We start from the raw sequence: 25,145 nt of genomic DNA on the forward strand, positions 1-25,145 counted from the left end.
TGGGTATGAAGAGGAATGCCGAACTAGTGATTTAAAAGAAGTTTGCTTGTGGACTTGACATAATAATCTGCATGGGCAAATGCACTGTGAGTCCTGGACATATTCCAGGTTCATGCTCTCTTGCCTTTGTTAAGTTTTAAGATCATTGTAGTCTAGAGTCTTCGATTCAGCATGCATATATATGCATGCAGACGTAGCGTATTTTAAAGATACGTACCTTTAAATTTTTGCATTGTTTGCATTTGCATTACGGATATAAAGGTTTTAGAATTTGTTTATGGACTGTCCTTTACCTAAACATACTTTTTCTTCCCATCTTCTAACGATAACACTGAAAAGTATTCTATTTTCTTTGTGTCCAGGCTAGAAATTACTAAATTTCTAATTAAAGGTATGGTAACTTGGGTTATTTTCCTCATGTGGGTCTTTGTACCCTCTGATGTTTTGCCATGAAACGTGGCTTCTGTGGATAGAGCACTGCTCACCACCTGCTTGCTTACAAGACATAATGCTGGGAAGTGGTAAGAGCCAGAGCTGGGAATCAGAAGCTGGCGTTTCTGACTCTTGCTCACCGTGATTCTAGTACGTTCTTAACAGCTTGATTCCCAGGAACAAGGATACTAGCCTTGCTGACTGCACAGGCTTGTTTTGGGCTGAAATGAATAATGCTCTCTGAAGGCTTTTTGCAAATATCAAGAGCTCTACAAACCCACGTGGTTGTTGTTTCACCTGAAGTGAACAGGGCTCTGCATTTCCCATGGCAATGACACTTGTCGAAGGACATCGTGACTTATCTTTCCGTATGTGGAGATTTAGTTTCTACAAAGAGAAAAAGAAAACTATAAAACCTGTAGGACTTAACCTGGAGTAATGACATGGGGATTTTTCGTAATCTTTATATAAATGTCATTTTTAAAGAAAGAAAAATGGATTATCATGCTTGTATATCTGGAACTTGAGTTTCATTGTTCACCACCATGCTATTATTATTCTTTACAGACTTGGCATTTATGTTTTAAGTCCAAAGAATTTCTCATTCTTTAATTGTATTTAAAACAGAGGTATGACAAAGGAGGAGGTAACGACAGCAATGCTTTATAGTTTCTTTATCTTATGTCCATGAAGTAATAATTAGTACTAACAGGAAAGCATTAATATTTGGCACATATGTTTTAAGTGTGCAAACAGCACATTCCAGGTCTTTTGTGTTAAAACAGAGAGACATTACAAAGATGAATGCAGAAACAGTAAGCTGTATCTTTTTTTCCTAAAAGAAATTTTAGGATGTTTACATAGCTATTCATTTTAAAAAATCGTTGAGTTTTCAAACCTAGTACAACAGAGCTGCACTTGATGTTTGTATTTAGAATATAGTGCGTCCCTTTCCCTCATCATGGGTTGTTTGTTACCGAGGAAATGGGTTTCAGTATACATGATTCAGGTGGGAAAAAACTGCATATTTAATTCCAAACTATTCCTTAGACTGGAGAAAAAAATCTCTTTTGGAGAAGTCATGTTTATTTTAGAGTAACTAGCTGAACAATTTGTTTGTTAATGCAGAAACACAAACAGCTTTATTGAACAAAATACTATTTTCTAGCTGCCTTACAGAAATGATTTACTCAGGAAAACAGAACAAAATTTCTCAGTTTCATTAATCAGCTTTGTAAATATTTTGCCAGAGCTTTTTTCCTTGGGGTGGGCGAAGCAAATAAAAAAGTTTAAAAGCTCATATGTGTCTGTTTTGTTTTAGCTTGGTGTATTTATTAAGAGTAAATTCTGTGTGTCTTTGCAGTTCATCAATGTGTGTATTCAGAAGTTTTTCAAGTTCTTTTGCTCGCTTCTCCTCCTCCAGAAGGAAACGCTGTGCAGCCAAAGAAGCTGGGAAGGCCATATCTGGGGGCGACTAAAAAAAGAAAAAGAAAAGTTAGATGTGGAACACAAGGCCTTTTACAAAAAGTCTTCATATTTCTTGGTATGCTTCACCCCTGACAAAACACTGCAACTCTTAATGAAATAATGTATCTTAAGCTGAACTCTCTACACCAGTGTAATACAGTTGCTGCTAATGAAACCCTTAAGGAACGAAAACGGCAGGTGAAGAGTATAGTCGAGTTGGGCAAAGAAAGCTTATAGAGGAAAGAAACTTAAGGCTGGGCTTCAAGGGGGCTCGCTGCTGCATGGAGGTGGCCAGGTGAGGTGGGATAAAAGCATGATGTATGGTGGAGGTGGGTGCGTAATGCTGGGGCTATCTTGTCTGTCCAACTGCAGTTGAGAACACTTCAGTGATGAGTGCCTGCTTCCACCCTTCATGTGGTATGGAAGTGCTCAGTTAACTGTGGCCTGTGTAGTGCTTACTTACACACACACAAGCACACACATACAATGTGTGGCTGAGGAATAAAGGGCAATGATACCATAATTGTACAGCGTTTCATTCAAAATAATTTGTTCAGTTAATTAAAAAAAAATAAGTTGGGGAAATCTGTACTTTTTTTAGTTCTGCGGCACCCACCCCCCCAGACTCTTCTTCAACTTTTGCTTTATGGGAAGAATGGGATTTTTATAAAGCGTATGGAGAGTCAGCGATCCGTATGCAGGTGAACTCTGTTATAGGGGGCTGTAGTTCACAAGTCTGGCCTCTGCCAGAAGTGTAGGGATTGCGGCAGATGACAGTGGAGTACTGCCAGCTTATCCAAGTAGTAGCCCCAACTGTAGCTGCCGTGCCAGGTATCACATCTTTACTGAAGTAGAATGTCACAGTCTTGGGGGCCTGGTATGCAGCTGTTGATCTGGCAAATGCATTCTTTTTAATACTCAGTAAGGAGGAAGATCAGAAGCAGTTAGTTAGCATTCTCATGGGATAGACAACAGTACACATCCATGTTCTCGCCCCAACATTATGTTTTATGTTAACGATGCTGTCATAATACACTCTCAAGGAGCCTGGACCACCTGGAGGTTCCACGGACTGCAGACTATAGGATATGATACAGTAACATGAACATCATGCTAAGCCCTGATGAGCAAGAATTGGCAAGCATGTTGAAGGCTTGGAAAGACACAGGTACTCCAGAAAGTGAAAGGTAAACCCCAGAAGCAATTCAAGGCTTGACACTTTGTTTGTAGGTGTCTGGTGATATGGAACATGTCAGGACATCTCCTTTTAAGCACAGATTAATGCACCTTGCATTTCTTATCACTGTGAAAGAAGCATAAAGCTTGGTAGGTCTCTTCAGGTTTTGAAGGCAGCATGTTACACTCTTGGGAGGAATACTCTGACTCATTTATTACGTGGACACAGAGGCAGTTTTGTTTGTTTGTTTGTTTTTGAGCACGGCCCAGAGCAAGAAAGGGCTTTGCAGTAAGTTGGGAATGGGGGGAAAAGCAGTCCTGCTAGTTGGGTGAAATGACTTAGCAGCTCTCATACTAGAAGAATTTCTCGTAGAGAAAAGTGCTCTGTGGAGCCTTTGGCAAGGTTCGGGGGGGAGCTGTGTTACAAACCCTTGAGATTCTGCAGCAAGGCCATGCCATCTGCTGCAGAAAACTGTATACTATTTGCAGAACAGTTCCTGTCATGCTAGTGCGCCCCGGTTGAGACAGAGAATCTAAGAAGTAGACAGGATGACTTGATCTAGCTTCTGTCCTTGGCCACTCCAGTGGAAATTATGCATGGGCCGAACAGCACCATCTCCCTTTTACCCAGGTTCATCTAGCTACTGTTCCTGTTGAATGGCTGATCTGCTTGCAATAGAGGCCAAAGCTGAGCTTCTGATATGGCACCGTCCCTCAAGGACATCAGCCAGCCTCTCGGTGGCAATTAGATTACATCAGGTCCCTTATACTTTGGAAAGGGCAATGTGTTATCCTTACCAGAACTGATGTGTATCCTATAATTTGCCTTTCCTGCCTGCAGGGCCTAGGTCAGCACCACTATCCGAGGGCTCACAGAGTAACTGATTCACTGACATGAGATCCTGATATTAATAATAAATGAACCTACTTTACAGCAGAGGGATGTGGCAGTGAGGGCATGACCGGGTATCTACTGGTTCTACCACATACAGCGTGAAGTGTCTCCAGAGGATGCTAGTCTGATTGATAGGCTTCTTGAAGGCACAGCTGAGGAATTAGCTTGGAAATCACATCCCACGAGGATGGGGTGCCACTCTTCAGCATATGGTATAGACTTTAAACCAACGGCTGTTATATGCTACTGTGTTTGTAACAGTGGTCTGGGAACAGAAGGGAGGATGTAGGAATGGCTTCACTCTCTGGCCCTTTGGCCCTCTTGGAGAATTTGTTCCTTCTGTCTCTGTCTTTTAGCCTCTGTTGGTCTACAGGTCTTTGGTCTCAGAGAAGGAATGCCTCTCACCAAGTGAGACTGTAAGAGTCTCCCTAAACTTAAAGCTTTGGCTGTACCTAGTCACTTTGGGCTCCTCATGCAGACAGATCAGAGGCACAGAAAAGAGGTACTATACTGGCAGCGGTAACTGACCCTAATCATCATGAAGAGGTAAGACTACTACTACATAATGGAAGCAGTGAGGAATATGTTTGGAACTCAGGTAATCCACTGAGGTGGTCTTTTCGTGCTCTCATGCCCAGATTTAACTGTAGATGACAAACCACATCCTGAGAAGGGCACGGGAACCAGGGGCTCACCCCCACAAGGCAAGCCACCTGGACCAACAGAAGTGCCAGTTGAGGGGGGCGGGAACCTAGAGTGGGTGAGGAGATGATGAGTATCAGTTAAGTCCTTGAGACAGCATCAAGGGCTATACTTTGCTCTACCAACCCTCCTCTGTAAATTTTCCCAGAAATTACGACCAGCCAGAATCTTGGAGAAGCTATGCCTGAATGGAATGAACAACATGAAAAGAACATGGATCTGAGTGGTTCAAGAAGTGGACCATAGTGGATGCTGCTGGTGCTCTACCTGGATCCCTTCACCAGGCTGGTGCATCTATCCTCCAGCTGCTGTGGGTTTTGGCTGCTAACAGCTCACAGCTGGCCACTTCTCTGGAGCTCTGCCTGTGGCTAAACTGGAGCCTCCCACCTCACCTGGGAAGTTACTATTCGCCCCCTCTTCTCAGAGGCAGTGACTGATTGACACAGGGCCCAAAACACCAGCCAGGAAGATGGCAGAGTAGAAAGGCCCTGAGCTCACCTCCTCTCACAGGCACATCAAAATTATAACTGTCTGCAGAACAACCATCGATTAAAAAGACTGGAACCTTCCAGGAAAGGTCTTCTACAATGAAAGGCATAAAGCAGGAACCACAGCAAGATGGGTAGGAGGAGTGGACTTGCGATATAATCAAATCCCATACCCTCCCAGGTGGGCGACTCACAAATGGGAGAATAATTATATCGCAGAGGTTCTTCCACAGGTGTGAGAGTCCTGAGACCCACGTCAGGCTCTCCAGCCCGGGGTTCCAGCACTGGGAAGAGGAGCCCCCAGAGCATTTGGCTTTGAAGGCCAGCAGGGCTTACCTGCAGGAGCCCCACAAGACTAGGGGAAATAAAGACTTCACTCTTAAAGGGCTCACACAAAATCTCACATGCACCAGGACCCAGGGCAAAAACAGTAATTTGATAAGAGCCTGGGCCAGATCTACCTGCTGACCTTGGAGAGTCTCCTGGAGAGGTAGGGAGTGGCTGTGGCTAACCCTGGGAACAAAGACACTGGTGTCAGACATACCGGGGAACATTCAACTGCATGAACACTCCTGGCAACTGACATCTTGGATCATTAGCGCCAAGATCAGGCCCCACCCAACAGCCTGCAGGCTCCAGTGCTGGGATGCTTCAGGCCAAACAACTAAGTGTGCAGGAACACAGCCCTACCCATCAGCAGACAGGCTGCCTACAGACTAAAGAACCCACAGCTGCCTGTGGACACACCCCTAGACAGGGCCCAGCCCACCAGAGGGCCAAGACCCAACTCTACCTACCAGTGGGCAGGCACTGGCCCCTCTTGCCAGGAAGCCTGCACAAACCGCTAGATCAGCCTCACCCACCACAGAGCAGACACCAGAAGCAAGAAAAATACAATCCCGCAATGCAGGCCTCCTGGGACTAGCTGGGCCCTGGCCCTGCCCAGTAGCAGGCCAACGCAACCTTCCAGACACCTCGGACCCCATAGTCAACTGCCTCCCCACCCAGTGATCTGAAATGAGCTCTGGGATCACAGGGCCTGCAGCCAGACTCTAGGAACCAGCTCTCCCTGCCACTAGTCCAGCACTAACCCCAGGATCTGGCTTTACCTGCCAGCGAGTTGGTGACAGCCTCAGTCTTTGGGACCCTGATTTCACCCACCAGTGATCCAGCACTAGCCCCAGGGCCCCCTAGGATTCCACAACCAGCCACCTTGTGACCAGGCCCCACTAAAGAGCAGCTAGCAGTAACTGCACAAGGCAGGGCCTGGCAACCAACCAGACTAGGGGCCAACAAAGCCTACCAGACCACCCACATAGCCTGTCGTAAGAGAAGTACCCACCCAGCCCTCTTAGGGGGAACCCCTAGAGCATATACCGCGGGTAACAAGAGGGGAGTGCACTGTTCGGATGCATAGGATGCCTTCTCCAAGGTCGAGAAATGTTAACTTACCAACCACATACATAAAAATACAAATAGCAACTTAGACAAAATGAGGTGGTAGAGGAGTATGTTCCAGACAAGGTAAATCTTTAGAAGAAGAACTAAGTGATATGGAGGTAGTCAATCTACCCGAGAAAGAGTTCAGAGTAATGATCATAAAGATGATCAAAGAACTCAGGAGGAGAATGGATGCACAGAGCAAGAAGTTAGAATTTTTTAACTAAGAGTTAGAAAACATAAAGGACAGCCAAACAGAGATGAAGAATACAATAATTCAAATGAAAAATACACTAGAAGGAATCAATAATAGAATAAATGATTCAGAAGAATGGATCAGTGAGCTGGAAGACAGAGTAGTGGACATCACTGTTGCCGAACAGAAAAAAGAAGGAAAAGAAATGAGGACAGTTTAAGAGACCTCTGGGACAACATCAGGTGCACTAATATTCACATTATAGGGGTCCCAGAAGGAGAAGAGAGAGAAAGTGCCCAAGAAAATATCTGAAGAGGTAATAGCTGAAAACCTCCCTAACCTGGGAAAGGAAATAGTTACCTAAGTCCAGGAAATGCAGAGAGTCCCATACAGGATTAAGCCACAGAGGAGTATACTAAGACACATAGTATTCAAAATGAAAAAAAATTAAAGATAAAGAGAGAATACTAAAAGCAGAAAGGGAAAAGCAACAAATAACATACAAGGGCATCCCCATAAGGCTATCAGCTGATTTTTCAGCAGAAACTCTGCAGTACAGAAGGAAGTGGCACAATAAATTTAAAATAATGAAAGGGAAAAACCTACAATCAAGAATACTCTACCCAGCAAGGCTCTCATTCAGATTCGATGGAGAGATCAAAAGCTTTATAGACAAACAAAAGCTAAAAGAATTCAGTACCACCAAACCAGCTTTACAACAAATATTAAAGGAACTTCTCTAGGCAAAAAAGAAAGGCCACAACTAGAAACAAGAAAATTATGGAAGGAAAAACCTCACCAGTAAAGGAAAGCATAGGAAATCATCCATACACAAAGCTAGTAGGGAGGTTAAAAGACAGAAGTAGTAAAATTGTCTATATCCACAGTAAGCAGTTAAGGGATACACAAAACAATTAGATGTAAAATATGATATCAAAAACAGTAATTGTGAGGGAAGGAGAGTACAAATGCAAGGCATTTTAAATGCGTTTGAAATTAAGAGATTAGCAACTTAAAACAATCATGTATATATGTAGACTGCTATACCAAAACCTCATTGTAACTACAAATGAAAAATCTATAATAGATATACACACAAAAAAGAAAAAGGAATCCAAACATAACACTAAAGATAATAATCAAATCACAAAAGAAGAGAACAAATGAAGCAAAGCAAAAAAAAAGACCTACAAAAACAAATCCAAAACAATTAACAAAATGGCAATAAGCACATACATATCAATAATTACCTTAAATGTAAACAGACTAAATGCTCCACCAAAATACACACACTGGCTGAATGGATACCAAAACAAGACCTGTATATTTGCTGCCTACAAATTACCCACTTCAGTTCTAGAGACACATACAGACTAAAAGTGGGGGGATGGAAAAAGATATTCTATGCAAATGGAAATCAAAAGAAAGCCAGAGTTGCAGTACTTATATCAGACAAAATAGACTTTAAAATAAAGGCTGTTAAAGAGACAAAGATGGACACTACATAATGATCAAAGGATCAATCCAAGAAGAAGATATAACAATTGTCAATATATATGCACCCAACATAGGAGCACCTCAATATATAATGCAGATGTTAACAGACATAAAAGAAATCGACAGTAATACACTAATAGTGGGGGACTTTAACATCCCGCTTACATCAATGGACAGATCATCCAGACAAAATCAATAAGGAAACATAGGTCTTAAATACCACATTAGACCAAATGGACTTAATTGATATTTATAGAGCATTCCACCCAAAAGCAGCAGAATACACATTCTCTTCAAGTGCACATGGAACATTCTCCAGGATAGATCACATGCTAGGCCACAAAACAAGCCTTGGTAAATTTAAGAAAACTGAAATCATATCATGCATCTTTTCTGATCACAATGTTATAAGACTAGAAATCAACTACAAGAAAAAAATTGCAAAAAACCACAAACATGTGGAGGCTAAACAATATGCTACTGAACAACCAATAGATCACTGAATAAATCAAAGAGGAAATAAAAAAATACCTAGAGACAAATGAAAAGGAAAGCACAGTGATCCAACACCTCTGGGATGCAGCAAAAGCAGTTCTAAGAGGGAAGTTTATAGCAATAGAATCCTACCTCAGGAAACAAGAAAGATCCCAAATAAACAACCTAACCTTACACCTAAAGCAACTAGAGAACGAAGAACAAACAAAGCAAAAAGTTAGTAGAAGGAAAGAAATCATAAAGATCAAAGCAGAAATAAATGAAATAGAGACTAAAAAAATAGAAAAGATCAATGAAATTAAAAGCTGGTTCTTTGAAAAGACAAATAAAATTGATACATTTTTTAGACAGACTCATCAAGAAAAAAGAGAGGACCCAAATCTTAGAAATGAAAAAGCAGAAGTTACAATGCAACCAACACAATAGAAATACAAAAGATCATAAGAGACTACTATGAGCAACTATGTACCAATAAAATGGACAACCTAGAAATGGACAAATTCTTAGAAATGTATTGATAAAATCTCCCAACACTGAGAAATAGAAAATATGAACAAACCAATTACCAGTACTGACATTAAATCAGTAATTTTAAAACTTCCAACAAAAGTTCAGGACCAAACGGCTTCACAGGTGAATTCTATCAAACATTTAGAGAAGAGTTAAGACCTGTCCTTCTGAAACTATTCCAAGGAAAAGAGGAAGGAACACTTCTGAACTCATTCTGTGAGGCCATCACCCTGATACCAAAACCAGACAAAGATATCACAAAAAAAGAAAATTACAGACCAATATCATTGATGAACATGGAAGCAAAAATTCTCAACAAAATACTAGCAAACAGAATTCAACAACACATTAAAAGGATCAAGTTGGATTTATCCCAGGGATGCAAGGATTCTTCAATATATGTAAATCAATCAATGTGATACACCATATTAATAAATTGAAGGAGAAAAACCATATGATCATCTCAATAGATGCAGAAAAAGCTTTTAATAATATTCAACATTCATTTACAATAAAAGCTCTCCAGAAAGTGGGCATAGAGGGAACATACCTCAGTATAAATAAAGGCCATATAGACACACCCCCAGCTAACATCATACTCAATGGTGAAAAGCTGAAAGCATTCCCTCTAAGATCAGGAACAAGACAAGGATGTCCACTCTTGCCACTTTTATTCAACATAGTTTTAGAAGTTCCAGCCACAGCAATCAGAGAAGAAAAAGAAATAAAAGGAATCCAAATTGGAAAGAAGTAAAACTGTCACTGTTTGCAGATGACATGATGCTATACATAGAAAGTCCTAAAGACGCTACCAGAAAACTACTGGAGCTCATCAATGAACTTGGTAAAGTTGTAGGATACAAAATTAATATACAGAAATCTGTTGCATTTCTATACATTAACAAGAAAATATCAGAAAGAAAATTAAGGAAACAATTCCATTTACCATCGCATCAAAATGAATAAAATACCTAGGAATAAACCTACCTAAGGATGCAAAAGACCTGTACTCCAAAAGCTATAAGACAGTAATGAAAGAAATTGAAGACCACACACACAGATGGAAAGATATACCATGTTCTTGGATTGGAAGAATCAATATTGTTAAAAATGACCATACTACCCATGGCAATCTACAGATTCAATGTAATCCCTATCAAATTACTAGTGGCATTTTTCACAGAACTAGAACAAAGCATTTTAAAATTTGTATGGAAACACAAAAGTCCCCAAATAGCCAAAACAATCTTGAGAAAGAAGAACGGAGCTGGAGGACTCATAATCCCTGACTTCAAACTGTACTACAAAGCTACTGTAATTAAAACAGTATGGTACTAGCACAAAAACAGACACATAAATCAATGGAACAGGACAGAAAGCCCAGAAATAAACCCATGCACTTATGGTCAATTACTCTATGAGAAAGGAGGCAATAATATATGATGGAGAAAAGACCATCTCTTCAATAAGTGGTGCTGGGAAAAGTGTACAGCTACAGGTAAAAGAATGAAATTAGAAGATTCTCTAACACCATATACAAAAATAAACTCAAAATGGTTTAAAGACCTAAATGTAGGACCAGATACTATAAAACTCCTAGAGGAAAACGCAGGGGAACACTTCATTTCAGGCACCCACTCCCATGGTCATATTCTTGACATTGTCATCAGTAATAACTGCATTACTTACTAATAAAGATTTTATGCAACCCACCTATTATCCTTCCATCTGACTTAGTCTATTATTCCCACTTCCTCATATCATCCATTTTTTTCTAACTCTGCTCATATTCCATATCCTTTATGATAACCATTCAGCAACTTGTCCCTCCCTATATCCTGGCTTATCCTAGGTATTTGGTAAAACCCAGGCCTAATTAAACTGCCTGCACCATGCCTGTACCTGAGCAACTGAATGCTGGGCAGGCAGATGGAGGAGAAATTACATTACTCTAGGGACTGGTTTCACTTGAAATTCATGACCACAAATTCAAATGGTTAGTTAGCACTGCCTGGCCATTCTACTGCACTTCCCTAGTATGTTCACTTTCTCACTCATGGCATTGTGGCCTTGCCTCTTTCTCAGGTGGAAACTCCATCATCTCTCCACACCACTTGCACCTGGAGCCATATTTTAGGCCATACTCTGTTTCAGAGTCTTCCTTCTACCTACACTGTGGATTCTATTCCTTCTTACCTGCTTAATGACTTTGCTTCTACAAATGAACCTCATCCCTCCCTGGGTCCCACAACACCTCTTTCACCATCAAACTTTCCTCCTCTCCTTGAAGATTCCCATTGGACCACTAAATGTTATGGTCTAAGGCTTTGTCTTGGGACAACTTTTCCATTTATACTCTTTTAAGTATTATCAACCAGTCTGATAGATTTAAGTATCAGCCTTATGCTGATTACTCCCATATTTTATTTCCAGCTCTGATCTCTTCCTTGATTACCAGGTTCACATATCTATTGCCTATTAATATATCCATTTGAATGTTTAATAAACACTTTAAATTTAAATGTTTAACCTAGAAATCATGATTTTCTCCTCTAACCCTGGCTCCTTCCTAGCCTTCCATGTTGGAGAATGGTATGAGCATCTACCTGAGGCTCAGGCTGAGATCCTAGGAGTCATCTTTGAGTCCTCTCTTTCCCTCACTCCCATAGCCAATCCACTGTCAAGTCTGATCTCTCCAAAACATTTCCTGGATCTAACATGTGGTTCCACCTCCACTGTTCCCAAGCCAGCAGCATCATCCCTTGCTTCAACTACTGAAATAGCTTGACAGTTGTTCTCCCCACTTCTACCTTTGCCCATCTATAATTTATAATTTATTCTTTATTTGGCAGTCAAATGGATCTCTTAAAAATTTTTAAACAGATCATATACTACCCCACTTGCAACTTTCCCATGGCTTCCCATTGCTTTAAAATAAAATCCAAATTCCTTCTCATGGCCTACAGTCTCTACATACCTGGACTTCCCCTGCCTATTTCTCTGTCCCCATTTCATTACATTCTCTCTCTGTCCTTCTAAGCTCCAGACCACCCCCTTCCCTTTTTCTGCTTCTCAAACTTACCAAACTTCTTCCTGCCATACAGATTTGTACCAGTGGTTCCCTCTGCCTGAAGCATTCTACTTCCAGATCTTTGCTAGGCTGGATCTTTTTTTGTTATGTAGGTCTCATCCTAAACGTCCCCTCCTCAGTAATTATTTTCCTGGCCACTCAACCTAAAGTCATCCCCCACACTCTCATCACTTCCTATCACATCGTCTGCTTTCTTTTCATCATTTTTTATAGCATTTATAACTTTTGGATATTTTCTTACTTGTTCATTTGTTTCATTAACTGTTCCCTCTTTTTTGAGATAAAACGCACATAAAATAAGATTAACCATTTCAAAATGAACAATTCAGTGGATTTAGCACATTCACAATGTACTAAAACCACACCTTTATCTAGTTCCAAAATATTTTCATCATCCCAAAAGGAAACTCTATACCCATTAAGCCACTGCTCCCTAATCCTCCCTCCCCCTTTACTCCTGGTAACCACCAACCTTCATTCTGTTTCTATGTATTTACCTATTCTGGGCATTTTGTATAAATGGAATTATATAATATATGACCTTTTGTGTCTGGCTTCCTTCATGTAGCATAATATTATCCGGGTTCATCCACATTATAGCATATATCAGTACTTTACTCCTTTTTATGACTGAATAGTATCGTACCGTGTATACATACCATTCTTTGTTTATCCATTCACCCATTGATGGAGTTCTCCTCTTTTTTTCACCAGTCTATAGACTTGTCTGTCTCATCAAAGATGTGTTTAGAACAGAACCTGCCATACAGTGAGTGCCTAATACATGTTTATTTTATCAGTGACTGAGTGAATGATGAACTCTAGTATTTAAGGGACAGGTATAGGAGGGAGAACCTTGGAAGCAGACTGGGAAAGAGTAACCAGAAAGGCAGTAGGGGAATCAGTGGAGAACAGCATCTTAGAAGTCAGAGAACATAAGAGTATCAAGAGAAAAGGATTAAGGAAGATGAGTTCTTTAAACTGTGTATTTAATTAACAACTAGGATGTCACTGGTGGTCTGAGTAGGAACAGTATTGATGTAGAAGTAAAAATGCAGCAGTGGATGGAAATCACTGGACCCAGAATGGTGGGTTGGGCTATGTCTTTCAGGAAACTCTAGGGCCACCATCACATCTTAAGTTCCCTGTGCCCAGACCTACAACAGTAGAGAATTTTCTTTCCTGGTTGACTCTGTAGTTATGAACTCCTCAAAGGAATAATGTAGAATTTTAGAGGTGGAAAGAAACCCAATGTTAAGTTATACAATAGATATTCTTGAATGCTTTTTGTGCCTGCTAGTGCCAGGCACTGTTTTAGGTGTTGGGGTTAAAACAGTAAACAAAAATAGAAAAAAAAATCCTACTTTAATGGAGCTTAAGTTCTAGAAGATGGAAGCAAACAAAATATCTTATGGTAAAGTGCTATGGAAAAACAAAAAATAGGATGAGGGGACAGGGAGTCTACAAGGGAGGTGCTACTGTAGGGTAGCTGCTCAGATGTTTCTGATGAGGTGATATCTGAGCAGAGACAAATCAGCCTAAAATCCTAAAATCATCTGATATTAGAACAATGAAGGATTTAGCAATTTATCCCTTTTTTTTTTCTCTTGCTGGACTGGAGTATGTGCTTACTTTGGAGTACTTAAAGATCAAAGTTTTGTTGATCAAAATTTGCTGAGTCCCCTTAGATGTTCCCTTAGCTTAAATGAGGAAGTTTATTTACTTTACTTTTTTGTTATGGGATTTTATTCTGTTCAAATAATTTTGGCATTTTATGTTGAGATGAAACAAAAGAGCATTTCAGGGCTTTAGAGATCTCTAAAACATCCAAAGTTAATGGATTTAAGTCTTCTTCTTCCACAATAGCTTAAATCTTACTACCAGTCTCTCCCAAAGAAGGTGATAGAGTCCAGAAAAGCAGAAAAGTACTCATGGGATGCCTAACCAGTTTAAACATTTTCTGGGGTTTTTTTTGTTATTGTTTGTTTTTATAATTTGTATCCAATAGTGGTATATCATGGAGAGGCACTGAAAAATTACAGAATACACTTTGAATATAAGCAAAGGTAACTGCTAAGAGTACTACTAGTTTCTGAGGTGAAAAACCTACATATCTTTTAAAAATCTGTGATTATGTTCAGTAAATCAAATCACAAGGTAGAAAATTTCAGCAAAGAACTGGAAACTAAAAAGAAAAATGAAATGAAAATCCAAGAACAGAAAAATAATAAAAACTGAAATTAACCTACATGAGGCCACTTCCTCAAGGCTGGGAGAGGTAGCTCTTTATCTTATGCAGAGAAACCAACACAGAGAGTCAAGGAAAATGAATAACAGAGGAATATGAAATTTAAAACCCTTCCCACCTGTTTTATGAGGTCGGCAAAATCTGATACCAATGCTTGACAAAGACAACAAAGAAACATTACAGACTAATTTCTCTCATGAACATAAAGCAAAAATTCTAAACCAATATGAACAAACCAAAGCCAGTAATCAAGTGTGGTTTATTCTAAGAATTCAAAGTTGGGTTAACAATCTAACTTCAAGAAAGAAACACCACATTAACAAAGCAAAGGAGAAATTATATGGTCATTTCAATAACAGTGGAAAAAGCATTTGATAAATTCAATATCAACTCGTGAAAACAAATTTAGCAACCTAGGAATAAAAGGAACTTTCTTAATCTTTTAAAAGGAAGCTACAAAATATATATAGCAAATATTATGTACAATGATGACATATTGAATGCTTTCCCTTTGCAATTGAAAATAAGAGAAAGATGCTGGTAATACCACTTTTACTACTGAACATTTTTTCTTTTTTTTGCGGTACGCGGGCCTCTCACTGTTGTGGCCTCTCCCGCTGCGGAGCACAGGCTCCGGACGCGCAGGCTCAACGGCCAAGGCTCACGGGCCCAGCCGCTCTGCGGCATGCGGGATCCTCCCGCACCGGGGCACGAACCCGCCTCCCCTGCATCGGCAGGCAGACTCTCAACCACTGCGCAACCAGGAAAGCCCACTACTGAACATTTACTAGAGATCCTAGTGTACAATAAGGCAAGAAGAAGAAAAAAAAAGGTATAAAGATCTGAAAGTAGGAAGTATATCATTATTTTGATTCTGAATATAGAAAATCCAAAGAATCTACAGAACTGGAAAACATATATAAATTCAATTGAATATTTCCATGGGAAAAGGGACTGAGGTCATACCTTGCACTATGTGCAAAAAATTAATTCCAGGTGTATACTTAAGTAAAAAATAAAGAGTCAAAGCTTCCGGAAGATAACATAGGATAATAGTTTTTATAACTTTGGGACAGGCAAAAGCTTTAAATAGGACACCAAAAATATGAAGCATAAAGGAAAAGATTCATAAGTATGAATGTATTAAAATTAGGAACTTCTGGTTATCAAAACATTCCATTAAGGGAAGAGGCAAGCAAGAGTGGGAGAAGATACTTGCAATACATATAATCAACAAAGGGCTTATATCTAGAATATACCAAGAACTCCTATAAATCAAGAAGAATAAAGAGAATCCAATAGAAAATTAGGCAAGAAAATCAGACACTTTACAAAGGAGGATATCAAAATAGCCAATAAATTTATGAAAAGGTGCTCACCTCATTAGTCACCAGGAAACAAGAATTAAAATCACAATAAGATGTTTCTACACACTGACCATAAAAGCTAAAATTAAGACCAATAACACCAACTGTTAGAAAGAATATAGAAAAGGAGAATACTCACACACTACTTGTAGGGATCTGAACTGACTCAAACAGTTAGTTAGGAAAACAGCTTGACAGTACCTGCTAAAGCCGACCTTATGCATATTGTATAACCTAGCAATTCCACTCTTAGATATAGATCCAATGGAAATATGTACACATGTGCACCAAAGGACACTTGCAAGCATGTTTTTAGCAACAGTATTTGTAATTGCCCAAAACAGCAATAATTCAAATATCTGTCAATAGTAGAATCCATTTTATCAGTATCATTATATAACAGTATCATTATATATAGTATTTATATACAATGTAATACTATAGAGAAACAAAAATGGATAAACTACAGCCAACAATATGGATGATGACTCTCATCAAACAATGTTGAAACAATGTTGAGCAACAGAAGCTATATAAAAGAGCACATACAGTGTAATACCATTTATATAAAATTTACAAATGGCCACAACTAATTTACCATGTTAAAGGTCAAGATAGTGGTTATCTTGGAAGCGAATCAGAGTGACTGGAAGGGCACAGAAGGGAGCCTCTGGAGTACAAGTACTGCTCTCTTTATTACTTGGGTGGTAGTTACACTGCTGTGTTCCCTTTTCAATAATTCATCAAGCTGTCCAGCTCTGATTTGCACGTTTCTGTATGTATGTCAGAGTCAATAAAAGAGTTTAAAAAAAAACAAAACAGGCACAAAAAATCACTTGTAGGGCTTCCCTGGTGGCGCAGTGGTTGCGCGTCCGCCTGCCGATGCAGGGGACGCGGGTTCGTGCCCCGGTCCGGGAAGATCCCACATGCCGCGGAGCGGCTGGCCCCGCGAGCCATGGCCGCTGGGCCTGCGCGTCCGGAGCCTGTGCCCCGCAACGGGAGAGGCCACAACAGTGAGAGGCCCGCGTACCGCAAAAAAAATCACTTGTAGCTCTTTAAAATATACAGATCTTTGAGGGGTCTTAGAATGTGCAGAGGTGACTTGCATTTTCTTAAAAAAAGAGTCACCAGTAATTCTGGCCTGTTCTAGAGGTGAAATACTTCATGAAACATTATGGATCCTTTCCTTCTATAGGTAGTCATGGCCAAATGACTCACAAGACCCATCTTGGAGTCCTATTCAAGGAGCAATGTTTTTTTTTAACCACTATGTACACATCAGTATATCAGTATCAGTATAAGAGTAATCACCCTCTAAAGGAAAAAGCAATAACCAATAATCAGCAACTCACCATTGGGAGTACTTCATCACCACTAACCAAAGGACTTGTCATTTCTTTGGTTTGAAATGGCAAAGGTGGCAACGAAGGTGTTGCACTTTTGTTTGGCTCACGATCGTGGCTAAATCTAAAAGAGAAGGACTGGTTGTCGTTATTGCTACCAAGGACACCTGCTTATTTATGGGGCTAAGGATTTAAATTTCTCTGATATCTAACTGTGAGGAAAACACAACAAAACGTTTGTGCTTGTTACCTGGGTATTTCTTGGAAAATAATTTTGCTGATAATTTCTATTCCACTTAAAAGACTTAGAACAATTAATAATGAAGCAGAAAACTTTTATAATTGTTAAAAAATATTCTGCCATTCTTATTGCCTACGTTGCTTCCCTTTCTGTGTTTTACTGTTTTATCTCTTGGCCATTTAATTAAATAATATTAAACCAACTTGAGAAAAATTTCAAAACAGTTAACACGGCTGCCCTTGACAGTTCTAAATAGGTACTCTTTTTTTAAAATTCTCTATTTCACTTAACCTCACTGGCTTTCTTAGCAGAGTTATTCCTTTTTTTTTTTTGATGCTAATATAAGTCTCTGTATAATAATAATTCTAATTTCTAAGGAGCTTAATAATTTATAGTATGTTTTCAATTTACATCATCTCCTGAATTCCTCCACCCTTAGTTGTATGACCTTGAGCCAGTGACTATATCTTTCTGTGACTTTAATTTTTTCATTTATAAAAAAAGGTTGTTACGAGAATTGAACTCCACAATTTGATGAAAGGAGCAGTATAGAATTTGCTGTTTGTGCTAAGATATGGGGTAGAAGATGAGACTGAATAAAATACCAGTGAGATTTTAAATTTTGGTATGCTGACTAAACAAATGAATAATAAAACAAAGAAACAAACCAACTTACCCTAAAATTTTACACAGAAAGGTCCTAACAGTAGGGGCTGTTTGTAGCTAAATAAATATTTTTTCTGAACCTTAATTCATGAAAATGGGGTTTAAATTTAATCAAAATCATCAAAGACCATGAAAACATAAAAACCCCTTGAATTTAAATTTATTTATTTATTTTTACTAATAATTCAAATTCCCCACAGGTATTGATTAACCATTTTCAAAGTCTTCATATTTTATCTTCACACAGTTCAAAAAAGTTACATTCTTTTCCTCTGTTCTTATCCAAAGACTATCTATATAAACTTGTTTTTTAATATGCAAACATTTTCAAAGCTATGCATACGAATAGCAATAAAAGGTAAGTGAGGCATCTGTAAATTAGTACATAAAAACAAACACAACATGCTTTACATTTTTACTTATCTTGAAATAGATCTTTTTTAAAAAATCCATTCTTCCAAACCATAATTACCATGGAAACAGAACAGCAAATTAAACTGAAATAACATGGTTTATGATGTGCACAATAAAATGAAACATCCCACAATTCAAATAGAATTACAATTGCCTAGTACATCTGCATAGAATCTTCAGCTGAACCTTTTAATTTGAGTGAGGCTACCATCTATATCAAAGCACAGTGGGGAAAAAATAAGATAATTATAGAAGTGGTTCAAGAAATATACGTCTCTCTATAATCTCAATTATACAGAGAATTCAGGGAAAGTATTATTTGTCTTAAATTATCTAAATAATTATCTCAATTATCCATTTGGCTTTGGATGTATAGATACAATTTTATGGTCTTAACTACTAAAATTTATACATGAACATTCTCTTTATTGTAAGATCAATAAAATGTAGAAATTGAAAGGAAAGACTACATTATGAAGTAAAGTACTTTTGCTTTAAATCATCTTTATATCTAAGTTGTTCTTCTAGAATACAGCTATTCAAATACTTCATAAAACCACCTTGCAAAACATGCTAAGAATATCAATTTAAAAGCTATCTTAAAAATTATTTCAGAAGGCTTTTAATACACTCTCACAAGCCGGTCTGTTCAATTAGCTTTTCCACAGGCCCCATTCTAAGGCCTCTGCCTACTTTGCCAGGAGTGCAGGACCTGGCTGCTTTGTTGGAGCAGAACTCTACCCAACTTGAGTCGGCTTGAGACCTCAGTCAACTCTGCACAGTTTACAGAGTTGTCCGACTGTACATCCAATCCTGGCCCTCCGTTAATTTTATAACCCTCCCTGGGCTGTCACATAATGTCCTCAGCATGGAATAGGATCCCTGCACAAACTATGCTAATTTACCTGCTTCCAGCCTTGCCTTCTAACACTCCACATAACGCTCCCTTATTCTATGAACTACTCATTATTTCCTGGCCTAGAACTCTTTCGCCTGCTGTGTTTTTCTCCTGATTAAGCAACACCATGGTGCCAAAACTTACTCAACTTACTGTTTTGCTTCTAACCAGCTATTCATTCTTTGACAAGGGATCCTGTAGAGTGATTAAGACAAACCTGACTTTGTGGTTTTTTAGTATTAGAAGCTTTTAATTTATTGACTAATTTGCTTGTGATTACCAAAATCTTTCTGGTACATGATATAATTTTTAAAGCCGTATATTCAGTTTTAAGTATGAATCGTATATAGAGATAAAACTCCATTTATTTTTTTATTTTTTTTATTTTTATTTTTTATTTTTTGCGGTACGCGGGCCTCTCACTGTTGTGGCCTCTCCCGTTGCGGAGCACAGGCTCCGGACGCGCAGGCCCTGCGGCCATGGCTCACGGGCCCAGCCGCTCCGCGGCATGTGGGATCCTCCCGGACCGGGGCACGAACCCGTGTCCCCTGCATCGGCAGGCGGACTCTCAACCACTGCGCCACCAGGGAAGCCCAAACTCCATTTATTATACAACTGATTTGCCATTAAAATTAGTTGTATATTAATAACTCTGGATACCACTACTCTAAGTGAGAATGTAAATGATCCTTAAACTTCAAAACTCTAACCTTTAAAAACTTTTAAAACATTTAATACATCCTCACCAAATTCAGTTTCATCTCATTCATTAATTTTTTTAAAGTGCTGAATAACTTTATTGTAAAGTAAATCCTCTGGAATATCCTAAAATGCTTCACATTTTAAGTGGATGAGCATGAAAATTTTCTTATCACTTCTAACAGCAGTGAAAAACAACAACAAAAACTGAGTTACCTCCAAGTGGATAAAAGATTATTTTAATAATACAGTATACAAATCTTGCTCAGGTAAAAGTAAGAAGTGGCTAAAAATTAGACGACAGACTTAAAAATTTTGTGGAACGTTATCTTTATATACCTTTACCTAAAAGCTTTTTCCTTTCTAAAAGAGCTTAATATGACCTTATTGCATTAGCCATTGATATGTAAATATGACTATGTATTTATTAAATTATTTTCTGCCTAATCAATACATACAGCTTTCACTATTTGACTTCACTGAGCCATGCTGTGAGGGAAGGAAAGCACATTGCCTTTTTCACTTGCTAAAATTAATAGATACGTGCTTTACAGTTCTCCACTGGTGAGTTCACAGTGTCCTTGCCTCTCAACAACTCTTTCCCCATAGTGGGTTTTACATGGTAATAATTTATTCAGAACATTTGAAATGCTGTTTCTTTTTAAAAAATCAGGTCACTGGAGAACACTGAAATCAGACAAGCCATTAAAACAAATTTAATGAAACTTTCAACAAATCAGACTGGCAGGACACAAGGCTTTGCAGCAGGAATAGTCGCCCAAACTGCTTATTAAGATAGTCTCCTGCTGAGCATTTTACCTCTTATGCTGCTCTCTGTGTCCCCTACTGTCTTGTTTTCGTTAGGCATGTTTAACACATTCCCTGCTGCCTGGCAAAGAGGAAAGGGAGCAATCCAAACAATAAAAACACTCTTTAAAAATAGTAAAAAGCAGAGTAGCTGTCTTTTTGTTTAAATAACAACACCTAGTACCTTCATGCAAGGCTTTCAAAGTTATTCCCAACAAGCAAGAATAGGAAACAATGTTGTGCATCTAATGGGCGCTCAACACAGACCAGTGACTAAGATACACTGGAAGACCCTTTGTAACATAGGGGCCTGCTTTCTCCTACAATGAGAAACTATACACATGGGGTGGTGAGTTGACTCGTGGAGAAATGAATCCATTGAGCAGGGAAGCACTTTGTAAAGCATTCATTCTATATTAGAAAATACATTCTTACCCTCAAATCAAGATTAGGCCCCTTTGGACAGATTTTCAGTTATACTGGCCGGTCAACGTGGGCACGCTCACCAGAGAACTGGCCCCTGGTGTGGCGCAGTGCCCGCTTTCATTCTCCCTGCTGCTCCCACCCCATCACAGCACCCCACGCACAGTGCTTTTTTTGGGTAGCAGCCAGTCTTCCCTCATTCCCTTCCCTAACCACCTGAAGAGGAGTTATTACTTTAGCACTTCTGAATGCTTTCTGTTTCTTACATCAGGTTAGAATATATCCCTCTAATACATACAGGGCTGGGGCGGTGAAAGTGGGAGAGAGCTGTACTACATCCGCAAGAATGCTGAGCAGACATTTTTAGTACGGCCCCTGGATTTATGGATTTATCTACCTGTAGAACTGGACCCCTTAGTTACAAAGACGAGCCTGGCATCACTCCTCCCCAACAGGACTATCTTTTGAGGAAACGTCAGATTCAGCCATTTGTTTATCCACCAAAATATACTTTTTAGGTACTGTGAGTTGTTGGAGCAGTATTAACATTATTATAAATACTAACAATTTTGTTAGTTATTACATCAATTAACATCAATAATATTGGCTAACATTTAGGGGACTATATATTTTACATGGAACTATGTTTTCTCCTATAATCCTCAGAAAACCCCTATAACTATTATCTGTATTTGTCAGACAGAAAAACAAAGGTTAAGTGAATTTCCCAAAGTTGCAAATATTAATTATATTTTATGAAAACAATATGTAAAGTTTTCATGCTAAGTATTATGAGCTTCAAAGCAAAAGTTGTATTGAAGTTGGGTCTGGACTTATTAATTTACCGTTTCTCAGCACCATGGAATGTTAATAAATCAAATAAGTTTGGGGAATGTTGCAAATCATACCTGTTCCTGGAAACTCACAATGTAATTAGCAATATTAATGGTTTTGAGAAATCCTGTAGAAAATAAACCTGTTTGTCTTGCTGAGCATTTTCCAAGTATGGGAAAATGGTGAAAGAACTCCAGAGACAGTTCTGACTCCATAAATACTTTACTGAAGTTGAAGAAATTAGCCAATTTTATGACTGATGTATTTACTTAAATGTTGAACTAAGATGTTTTAAACAGCCTGGGGAAAATGAGGGCAGCAAATATTGATTTTCCACACTCTTCTTTTCACACAGAAAAGACATCTCTTACACATCCATTCATTCTTTCCTATGAAATGACCACAGTTTTTCACCACTGCCGGAGTGTCAATATAAAATGTATATATATTTGAAGTTAAGTCAGACGTGATATCTTCCTATATTTTGACGTAAAAAATAAGATTACTTATTTGTATATTTTGTATGCCACATCAGGTTCTAAGAAGGGTCTGAAGTGATGAAAATTCATTTTAACACTCTACCCATTTCACTGTTACACTTTGAAAGCTATTGGCAACACAGAATTTCATATAAAACGGTATATCTAGACTATTGAATTATCACCATAAAATAAATGTTAAACAACTGAAGAGAAAGTATATAAAATTATAATTTGAATTGTTTAAAAATAAATGTCACTTAAATGTCTGCACATTTATGTCCTTATGTAATTGTGTCAGCATACCAATCTTCATTTTTTCCCTTATTTGTTTGGCTCCGATAGGCATACCTTCCTGTTTCTTCGTAGGTATTTTGGTTAGCCCATGCTGATTTTCCACTGGCATGAAGTTTTGCAAGATCATTTCGGAGACTTTCATTCTCATATTCCAGTTTGTTAATAGATGTATGCCTTGCATGTTCCCTGTTAGTGAAGTCCATACTCTAGAGAATAAAATAAACTATCACTGAAAAAATTGTTACTTACAAGTGACGCATGTTTTCTGTGCATTTGGACACACGTTGGAAAGACCCTTTAATTTGAGTCAAGTGATGCAGCTCTACTCCTGTGTGCCTCCTAAATGCCTCTCTTCACCCCCACCTTCTCACAACACAGGTCCTCAGGGACAGCTGCCACTGAACACATCGCAGTAAAAGGGGTGCACACACTACTGCCCACGCTCCAGTACAGAAAAGGCTCACTCCATGCATTACTGTTCTCTGCAGCTAGAAGAAATTGGCTAGATAAAGGAGTTTTTGTGTTTATAGGGTATGCCTTCTAGTGCTGATTAATAATGGAACCAGAATTAACATAGCTTTCAATTTTAAAAGATTTTTTTCTGATTAAAACAATACGTGTCATTATAGAAAATCACACATCAATTCCCCACTGTTGGGTGATGCAACAAATTATATACTAAATCCATGTAGACTGGGATATGATTCTGGACCATTCTATACCAAGATCATTAGATCCTGGTTGAGACCGTGCCAATACCACACAGTCTTGAGCAATGTAGCTTCATGATAAAGTTTTACTCTCTGGTATGGGCAACCCAATTTTAATGTCTTCATAAAAGAATAAGCAACATATTTAAATCACAAAATGAGAGGTTTAGAGCAAGAAGAAAGAGTCCTGATGCTGTTTTAATTAAATGCTATAAGAAGTTTCTTAGGGCAAGTCTAAACTTTTTTCTCACAAAATTTTAAAAAACAGGATATATACTCACATGAAAACTCATGAAAATGCTTTAAATGACCCCATGTAGTCCTTTATAGTGTTATGATTCGAATACCTATGAATTATGTAGTTGCTGATTAAACAATAGCTCTCTGCTTTCAGAAGGATAATATTTTAGCACAAAAAGCATAACATGAGTAAAATATCTTTTGAAGCTACAAATATCTATATTTAAAAGCTCATAAGACTATAGTTGATTATGGCTTAGAACTTTCATTTTTAAGTTTCTAAATTTAAGGCTTTGAGTGCCATTTCATATCGGCTGCCATGCCATAAAGTCACTCAAAAATTTTTGACTAATTGCACATTTAAAATTATTCATATACTATCATATTAGTATCAACACTGATAAGTATAGAAATATATATTAGGCATTTAAAATGTTTACCTATTTGTTTTATTTTTTGCTTCACAGGCAAAGTCTGCTTATTAAAATTTTTGTTTACTGCCTAATGTACTATAGAAGTTTATGAATTTTAGAAAGATCTTACTTTTGAATGAGAAAAAAAAAAGTGCTGCAGGAGATCAAGCATCCTCAAAACAGTACAGCAAGGGTTATATACTTATATGTCTATTGACCAAGATGCCCTTTGGGAAAGAAGGGCCATTCAAGGTATTTCTCTGCTTGTTAGGCCCTTGCCTTTAGTATATCTCAACTTTGCTCATTTGAGATACACTGGTGCATATAAAAGAGTAATCTATAATCTGCTTTAAAAGAGAAAGGATTGTTTATTCTAAAATTAGAGCAGATTTGTGATAAACATAAAGGAGGCAGATCTTATAAAATTTGCACTCATAAGGAGAATACCCATACGCACAGATCTGTTTGAAAAAGATCTTGGAAAAGATTCAAAATTTTACTCCTAAAAAGACATCTACTAGTCAAAATATATGATTCTTGATGGTCTGCTGCTCTGTTACAATTTTATTCAAAAATTTTCTACAAAATTAGATTTCATCTGTGACTCTCTGGCCCAGTGTTTGTTTAAAGTAATTAAGAATGATAGTAATGATTTTTTTTAAAAACCCAGAATTTTC

At 38.3% G+C, this 25,145-nt stretch overlaps 1 protein-coding gene across 7 annotated transcripts in view; it reads right to left on the reverse strand.

The window, feature by feature from the left end:
* Positions 1-983: 983 nt before the first annotated feature.
* DEUP1 (deuterosome assembly protein 1) overlaps positions 984-25,145 on the reverse strand; it is a 110,729-nt gene continuing 86,567 nt past the window's right edge. For 6 of the 7 annotated variants that reach the window (XM_055078694.1, XM_055078695.1, XM_055078693.1 and 3 more), the window contains 3 exons: positions 23,160-23,311; positions 17,357-17,471; positions 984-1,906 (listed from right to left, as the gene is read on the reverse strand). In XM_055078694.1, coding sequence (XP_054934669.1) covers positions 1,730-1,906; positions 17,357-17,471; positions 23,160-23,311 — 444 coding nt within the window. In that variant the 3' untranslated portion in view covers positions 984-1,729. The remainder of the gene's footprint in view (positions 1,907-17,356; positions 17,472-23,159; positions 23,312-25,145) is intronic. The other variant, XM_055078697.1, reaches the window with a different exon arrangement.

Source organism: Physeter macrocephalus, chromosome 16 (genome assembly GCF_002837175.3).
Source record: "Physeter macrocephalus isolate SW-GA chromosome 16, ASM283717v5, whole genome shotgun sequence".
Classification (NCBI taxonomy): domain Eukaryota; kingdom Metazoa; phylum Chordata; class Mammalia; order Artiodactyla; family Physeteridae; genus Physeter; species Physeter macrocephalus.